Source organism: Phaethon lepturus, unplaced genomic scaffold (assembly GCF_000687285.1).
Source record: "Phaethon lepturus isolate BGI_N335 unplaced genomic scaffold, ASM68728v1 scaffold3074, whole genome shotgun sequence".
Lineage (NCBI taxonomy): Eukaryota > Metazoa > Chordata > Aves > Phaethontiformes > Phaethontidae > Phaethon > Phaethon lepturus.
This window is the reverse complement of record NW_010532493.1, coordinates 75986-85213: the sequence shown is the minus strand read 5'-3', so window position 1 is coordinate 85213 and position 9228 is coordinate 75986. Positions and strand designations below refer to the sequence as shown.

The 9228-nt window shown below is 37.4% G+C and overlaps 1 protein-coding gene across 1 annotated transcript in view; it reads left to right on the top strand.

Moving 5' to 3' along the window:
- Nucleotides 1-6789: 6789 nt before the first annotated feature.
- Nucleotides 6790-9228, top strand: part of LOC104619066 (zeta-sarcoglycan-like) — a gene marked incomplete at its 3' end in the record, with an annotated part of 73316 nt that continues 70877 nt past the window's right edge. Inside the window, exons 1-2 of the mRNA XM_010284836.1 lie at nt 6790-6828; nt 7543-7644. Coding sequence (XP_010283138.1) covers nt 6790-6828; nt 7543-7644 — 141 coding nt within the window. The remainder of the gene's footprint in view (nt 6829-7542; nt 7645-9228) is intronic.

The window sequence follows — 9228 nt, the reverse complement described above, 5'->3', positions numbered from 1 at the left end:
GAAGCCCTTCTTCTTATTCTTTGCATCCTTTCCCAAGTTCAGCTCCAGACGTGCCTTGACCCTCCTAACCTCATCCCTGCACAACTGGGCAGTGTCCCTGTACTCATCCCAGGATACCTGTCCCCGCTTCCACTGCCTGTGCGTTTCCTTCTTGCCCTTTAGTCTGCCTGTCGGGTCTCCACTCATCCGTGGTGGTCTCTTGCCTTCCTTTCCTGATTTCTTACACCAGGGGATCGAGGGCTCTTGTGCTCTGTGGAAAGCATCCTTAAAGATCTGCCAGCTCTATTCTGTTCCTTTGCTACTGAGGGCAGTTTCCCAGGGGGTCCATTAGGACTAACTCCCTGAAGAGCTGGAAGTTTGCTTTCCTCAAATTCAGGGTCCTGACTTTACTCTTTGCTTGCCCTCTATCCCTCAGGATCCACTAGCGCATGATCACTGCAGCCCAGGCTGCCTCCAGTCTTGACATCACCAATTAGCTCACATGTCTCAGTGACCAACAGGTCCAGTATGGCATCCCCTCTGGTAGGGCTGTCTATTACCTGGCATAGAAAGTTATCTTCCATGTATTCCAGGAGTCTCCTGGATTTCCTACAGCTCACTGTGCTACTTTTCCAGCAGATGTCAGGGTAGTAAGTCCCCCAGCAGAATGACAGTCTGCGAGCATGATGCCTCCTGTAGCTGGAGTGAGAAGGTTTCATTGATAGACTCCCCTTGACTGGGCGGACTGTAGTAGACACCAAATACAAGGTTCCCTTTGTTGCCTCAGTCCTGATTCTTACCCATAAGCTTTTGACCTGCTCATGGCTATTCTTCAGAGACAGTTCTTCACACTCTATCCATTTCTTGACGTAGCAGGCAATACCTCCACCCTTCCTTCCTTGCTTGTCCCTTCTGAACATCCTGTAGCCATCAATAGACGCACTTCGGCGGTGGGATTCATGCCACAATTTTTCATTAATGGCGACAAGGTCATAGCTTTCTAGTAGCATGGTGGCTTCTAGCTCCTCCTGTTTGCTGCCCATTCTTCACACTCTATCCATTTCTTGACGTAGCAGGCAATACCTCCACCCTTCCTTCCTTGCTTGTCCCTTCTGAACATCCTGTAGCCATCAATAGACGCACTTCGGCGGTGGGATTCATGCCACAATTTTTCATTAATGGCGACAAGGTCATAGCTTTCTAGTAGCATGGTGGCTTCTAGCTCCTCCTGTTTGCTGCCCATGTTGTGTGCATTTGTGTGGAGGCACTTCAGCTGGGCTGTCAGACATGTCACCCTCTTAGAGGAACCTCCTCTAGTTCCTCTGAGGTCTCTTTTCTCCGGTGCAACAGGCTGAGGGGCCTCACTAGTGTCCCATCCCTCTAACCTTGGTGTGTCATCCCACAACTTGTCGTGGGTGAACGTGATGTTATCCCCCTCCACTTTGAGTATAGTTTAAAACCTTGTCAATAAGTCCTGCTAGCTTGTGAACAAAGACCCTCTTCCCTCTTTGAGAAAGGTTAATCCCATCTGGTGCCAGCAAGCCAGGTGCCATGTAGGTCCCCCCATTATCAAAGAACCCGAAACTGTGGTAGTGGCACCAGTCACAGAGCCACGCATTAATACACTGGGCCTGTGTATTCCTGCCTATGTTGCTGTCTGCAACTGGAAGGAGGGAGAAAAAAATAACCTGTGCTCCAGATTCCCTTACAGATGTTTCACCTGTGTTCTTTCATATCATAGCACTGCAACTACATCATCCAGATTCCTTTTCATGTTCAGCCTCTGCTGTGATGCCTACAAGGCAACAGGCAGTGAATGCTTATTAATTTATAAGACATAGTGTTTAAGCACTTTATTTAAACGCTACTTTTTTTTTTTCTGTCTCCTCCATGTTTTGTGCAGTGCTTCCCTCTTCAGACTGTGAGCCTTTGGAGACAAAATCTGGGTTTAAATATATACTCAGAAAACAAAGAGAATATCACATCTAAGAACAGAATTTTTCAAAATCTTGAATATTATTGATAATAACAGATTTCCTGTTCCACCATCTACTTTGTTGTTCCTGTTGTAAAGTATTGAAACAGGTATTTGGTGTATTTTGTTATTAAGGAAAACAGGAAAAACACTACACAGACCTGAAACACGAAATATTATTTATTATTGTTCCAGTCAATCAGATTAACCAACACTTCAGTTCACTTTTCACTGTGCTTGTGGATGTAAGTCCAAGTATATGATCCTAAAGAAAAAGCTTGCATTTTAATTAGCATTTAATTCATCATCAATTAATTGCTGTCTTATTACTGCCCACTTTGTGAGATGCATGACAAATTATTGGAGGATCTTGCAGAACTCCGCTCTCAACTCACTTAATGAGAGTTTTAATTCCTGAACTGCACTATCATACTGTCCTGTTTCTCTCCAGACCAAAGAATTTTGAATTCTGTGATCTTAAGTAGGAATTGTAGGTGTTTTCTCCACTTTCACATCTTTCACTTAATAACACTACCCATAGATTTGCAGGCGTTGGTAGTTTTAAAGGTATGGCCTTGATCCAAGTCTCATGCAAAGAGGTTTTATTTCATCTAGGCAAAGTTGTAAGATTTAGTTACTCTCCTCCAGAAGAAATGTTATTTCCAATTGAAGTAGTCCACAACTTGGCTTCAAACTTGCCATTTCTGTAGCTTAAAGGTGTTCCAAGCCAGTATTGTGAATCCTGTCCTAGGTCCCCAGTTCTTTTCTCTCAAGAGAGAGAAAAGAAAGCACAACACGAGACACTTCATTTTATAACAATATGTGTGGTACAGGGTTAGTTACAATAGATTGTATTTTTAGCTAACTTCCTGGCTTGTTGAGAAGTATTTGTAGTTCTGTCGTATGCTTTGTTATTTGTACTTACCATAAAATATGTTGCTTTAATAGTTTATTTGGCAGAAATAAAATATACTATGTAAGTAGTACACCCTTGTAGAATTTTCAGCACAGTCAAGAAATAATCTTTTAAAAGAGCATCCTCTCTTTTAAAGACAGTGTGAATTAACTCAGACTTTCTTATATACCATTTCCAGGACCACCTGAGAACATTAATCTTTGCCCGTTTTATATACAGGTCAAAGCTTGAAAAAGTTCTAAATACCAGTATCAGTTGTCTGCTTCCTATAACTTTTTTTTTTAATATGCTCTGATTCAAAGTTATACTCTCTTTATTAGAGATTTATAGTAAGTATAGTTTGAGATTTCATTCACTTTAATGTAGTGTTCAAATTCAATAAAACTATTCCCAGATTGCTGCAGTTATAAGACAAGCAACAACATAAAATAAATGTTTAGTTTTCCTATTTTCAAGGTTTTAATAGCTGCTTGTTTGAATTTCTGCTGTTCATCACTGAAATATAATGTACTCTAAGAATACCATAAAATATTTATAATGTTTTTTTTCTTTATAATATCAGTAAGGTAGGTATATTTATGGGTGTAAAGATATAAGGGCTTTTTTTCTTCTTAACTGTTGTAGGTAGGGAAAAGAACAAAATAAGTGAGGCAACATCACTGTTAGTTTCCTTTATCATCTTATATAGGAAAAAAAGAAAGTTATACATGGAATAACAATCTGAGAATAATCATGAAGAGGAAATAAAGTGATGCAAAGACAGCCACTCACCACCTACCACAAACAGGCGGCTGCCCAGTCAGTCTCCAAGCAGTGACCGTCTTGAAAGACAATCCCCTTTCTACCTCCTGTTTCTTCCTCTACCAGCACTTCTTGTTGCTGAGTGTGATGTTATAGGCATGGAGTACCCCTTTGGCCAGTTTGGGTCAGCTGTCCTGGCTGTGTCCCACTCCCAGCTCCTTGCCCATCCCCACTCTACTTGCTGGGGGGCAGAGAAAGGCTCGATGCTGTAGAAGTGCAGTTGAGCAAAAGCCAAAGCATCGGTGTGTTATGAGCAATGTTCTAGCCAAAAATCCAAAACACAGCACCATACAGTCTGCTAAGAAAAAAGTTAACTCTATCCCAGCTGGTCTCAGTAAGTGAACTTAGCATTTACTTACTGTAAAAAAGTACTGGAATAGTTCATTCAAGTGTATGTTTTGCACTCAAATCAAATCACATCAAAATGATAATCTGAGTATTCATTGCCTGGAAAGCATTAAACAATTTAGGCAGTGTATTTGGAAGATTAGCTGAAGGAATACCTAAACTGAATGATACTAATAATATTACACCAAAATCATATCTACAGGAAAATGCAAGTATGTTTTAAGACAGAATTATTCTGTGGTTCGGTTTTAAACACTTTTATATTAATTTTCATATTACTGGAGGAGCCCCAGAGTTAAACTCATCTTCATGGTAATAAGTGCATTAAATGAGCCAAGGAGACTGGATCTTCCTCTGATTAATCTTTTCATCCTTAACTTTTTCACCAAGTTATGTTACTCCTGAAAACCCTTAAATTTTTCCATAGTTCTAACTCAATGAAATAAGAAACTCTTCTATTCCAGCCCCTCTTTAGGCTGGATGGGGAAATACTGATGAAGAAAACTGCCCACATCTGGGGCAGTGATTCTGTGAATAGGGAGAGCTTCATTAAGCATGGCATAGTACATGTGTTACTATTTTCTTTATTTTACTATTCAGTCTTATTTCGTATCAGTCATTACAGACGTCAGGAAGTTACTTTATGAAAGATTATAAGTAATATTATATATTACTTTCTTTAAAGTAACTTATCAAACAATAAAGGTCAGAGTCACCTTATTTCAGTTTTATATTTTATAACACCATCTGTGGCTTACACTTCAGAATGTAGTGTCTGTCTTCTCGTATTGAATAATTTAATTTTACTGAAAGTAGAGTGTTTCTGTCTGTCTAAAGTCTGTCTGCATTCAGACTGTTAGACTCTGGTATATGGGTAGCTCACTGCTGAAGATCTAAAGAATGAGGACTTAGAAATGTTGATCAGAAAAGGGGAAGCCCTTATAGATGCAGCAGGCTCGGTCATTAGTTTGTTTCTGAGACTGCTGAAAATAAACAGAGAAAACAGAAGTACCAAAAATTAGTGAACAAATTAATTTCTGTTCTTTCAGTAACATAAGAACAATATCACTTGATATAAAGACACTGAAAGCATTTTTTTAAATTAATTAATTTTTGTGAAGAACTCTGTAACTTGAGTAATAAACACTTATGAGAACAGAAGCCACGAGGGAAACTGGCAGTACTCTCTTCAAAGCAGGATTTTAACAGAGTAAATGCAGAGCAAAGAAAATAATGAGGCACAAGCAGAATCGCGAGTAGTTGCCAATTAAGAGTAGTGACAACACTGTGTGGAATTATCTAGGGTTCAGGAGGGTAAATATTAAATATAGTTACAGACTTTGTCATACATATACATGCAAGATGGAACAGATGGAATTTTCCTAGGAAACCTTAACTTCAGTATTTCTGGTTTTCTGAAAGTTTGACTCTATATTTTTTTTCACTTTTTTTTTTTTTCTCAGTGTTAGTGTGACTATTATTTGGTGCCTGACAGTTACAAACATTCCACACAAGTAGATAAAACAACATATTGAATTTGCTTTTTCCGTTAGAAAATGTGTTTATATCCAAATCAATAAATCAGTACCTAATTCTTGTTGAGTAGTTATTTGCTGCCAAAATACAGCATGGTTGCTGTCTTTTCTCAGATTGTTTTTTCCTATTATGATTTTATATGGTATTACTATAGCATATATAGAAAAATAGGATTGCTGAAATTAAGAATTAAAGGGTATTAATGCAGATTGCACTTTCGAAAGGAAAGTCTAATTTTTCCATCTTACTTCCTTTTCAAAAATATACACCACTGTCTCCTTGTTAGAAAGCCTACAAACGCCTGAAGCTTTATACGTGAAATTATTTGTATAGACTTAAAAGTATTTTAAAATAAAACATCACTTCTTTAAGAAGCATTATTTGATAATTCATAATTTGATCATTCAGTAATGTACTGGTTTTGGCCGGGATAGAATTCAGTTTCTTCGTACTACCTGGCATGGGGCTATGTTTTGGATTTGTGCTGAAAACAGTGTTGATAACACAGGGATGTTTTAGTTATCGCTGAGCAGTGCTTACACAGAGTCAAGGCTTTTCCTGCTTCTCACACAGCCAACAAGCAGGCTGGGGGTACGCAAGAAGCTGCGAGGGACCCCGGCTGCCCAAGGGGTATATTCATTGCAAATCTGTCATTGTGTGGAAAGCTGTCTATTGCTATGTCCTTGTTGTGTTTGGGAAATTATCTCAGCTGAATTACATTGTATAAGATATACTTCTTTTTGTTGTCTTAAAGAATTAACATTTTCACAGTCTTGCTTCAGATGTGGATGCAGTGGTGTCAATTAAATATCTGCCATACTGGCATTGCTGTTTGTTTTAGAAAGTGAATAGCTGTAGTGGTATAGTGGCTACTCTATCTTTAGATAAATATAATGTTGTTTAATTCAGTGTCTTCTTCCAGCTTCAGCTATAGCAGTTAGTTGGGGACACTGTTGTCGAGCTGTTTGTGGCTGCCCAGCAAATGGAGGTTACTTGTTTCACAATTCAGCCATCAGAACAGAAATGCAAGTTCTCACTGTTCTGTTACGCTGGAGTCAGCAAATGGCTTCAAAACATTTAATCAGCAATTAGGTTAAATTTGCTAATTTTGCGCTTAAGTGGATCAAGTTGATTTCCACTGGATGTGCGGTGAAGAATTATCTTCTGTCAGGAATATAGTAACAAGCATCCGGGGATAAAAAGTCTCGAATTTCTATCAGTGTACAAAATCGTCATGTCTCGTAAGTGTCAAGCAGGTTTCATTGTTTTTCCTGTAAGAATACAGCTGAAGCGTTATTATGCCACTTTTCTATGCTTATATTTTACTGAACATTGACTCATTTAGTTTGCTTGTTTCATCCAGATTTTAATGATGGCCCTTTTCCTATTTCTATTCAGATACATTAAAACAAACAAGCAAAAATAACCCTCAGCATTTTGAAGTTGTTCTTTTCACCAGCAACATGCTTTTAACAGTGATGAGCAACATAAAATAAAAAAACCTTTTTCTTTCTTCCTATAGGATATTTTATGATGTATTTTAATTGCTGGGAAAATCAAAACCAGTTGATTCAATGATATATTTTTTCTAATATTTCACTACATAACAATAATAAACTGCATTATCAAGTGTTATATGTATTTTTAGATATAATTAAAAATTGTTTTATGTAAGTTGTAATTCAAGATCTATTTTCACCTCTGCAGTAAAGGAATACTTATGTTCCACATTTGTACCCTTGCATTAGGTCCAGCCAAGGAATAATGCACACAGTTCACCATCAGGCTGCACAGTTAAATACCTTCAATCCTAGGTGAAGCTTTGCCTAGAAATCCTTCCATGTGAGATCCTGCCCAGGACCATCAGGAGAGCTGGGGGCAGTGGGACAACACTCATTGTTTTTAGATATTAGGCCAGGTGTTGTGTTTTTTTACCTTGTTCTGGATAAGGTTATTTCTTAAAGTGGATATATATTATTGATTGTAGGATGGAATGGGAAATTTGAGAGTCACTAAAAAAGGAATACGACTTGAAGGAATATCTGAATTTCTACTTCCACTATACGTGAAAGAAATCCATTCCCGAAAGGTAGGTGGTTTTAATTTTTTTTCTTAATTTACAACTAGTATAAATTAATCTCCTCAGTCTCAAATTATAAAGTTTAATTCCTACACCTCCTAAATTAGCAATAAATAGAGGTTTTCTTTGAGAATACGTTAACAGTGAAAGCTTCCTTCATGTTAAAAATGATATTTTTTTTCTGAAATGTTGCTAAACACTAAAATAAATGTCTTATCATAAAGAAAAGACATAAAAAGGATGTATATTTTATACTTCAAATGACCCCAGCATTGGGAATGGAACATTCTTCACATGATGTGATGTCCAGAAAAATAGGATTGGTAATATGTGCAAAATGTAGTGAAATGAAGAATGGTTTTGTATATGTTTACATTCCTTCTGGTATTTAACTAGTGTGATTTCTTTCCTACTTTCCTTTCTCCCTCCCTCCCTCATTAGCTACAGGCAATCTTGCTAAACTGGGTAACGACTCTAGGACTTAATTTTTCAAAGCAAACCATTTTTAATGTTGCTTAAATGTAATTGTTTTATCATTTAGCAGCAGGTTGTTACAGAGGAAAAAAAAATCACGATATTATGTATTCAGAAATTCAGTGTAGCTCATTTTAACTCATTCTTTTTGATTCAGTCATGATGTTTATATTAAAATCATCAATGAATTAAAAAAATAATTTTGAAATACTGGAAATCTCTTCAGTTCTTTTTACTGTGCAAGTGATGGCCTATGATCAGAGAGGAATATTACAATGGTTTTCAGTCAATCATCAACAAAGAATTTTAATATGCATATTGTAATATTTGACAGATATGAAAAATATGTTTACCCTAAATGCCTTTGTGGAAAATTATGTCTGTTGAAATCTCTCTTCTATTTTTATATATAAAGTACATTCATAAAAGAGATCATGACAGTTTCCCATTTCTCTTAATTAGTTCACTCTGGTGTTGATAGATGTGTGAGATGAACAGGTAGTATCTTCATGTCTGCTGTAAAACTAAGATCTTTCTATGTTTTAGAGAGTAACAATATTGTCCTAGGTAATGAAAAATTGTACAATATGTAAGTAACAGTATATTCCCTAATAATGTTGAATTTTGATCACTTTATTGAACAGATATCCATTTACTTTTAAACTCACCACACACACAGTTTTACAAAATCCTGTTAATAATGTTTCTTTTATAATAGTAGCTAAAAGGACGTGATGGGTTGACCCTGGCTGGATGTCAGGTGCTCACCAAAGCCGCTCTATAACTCCCCTTCTCAGCTGGACAAGGGAGAAAAAATATAATGAAAAGCTCATGAATCGAGTTAAGGACAGGGAGAGATTCATTCAGCAAATACTGTCATGGGCAAAACAGACTCAACTTTGGGAAATTAATTTATTGCCAATGAAATCAGAGTAGTGATAATAACTAAAACCAAATTCCCCCCACTCCTCCCTTCTTCCTAGGCTCAACTTCACTCCCAATTTTTATACCTCCTCCCCCCGCCCCAAGCAGAAAAAGGGACAGGGAATGGAGGTTGTGATCGATTCATCACAAGGTGTTTCTGCTGCTCCCTCCTCCTCAGGGGAAAGACTCCACATG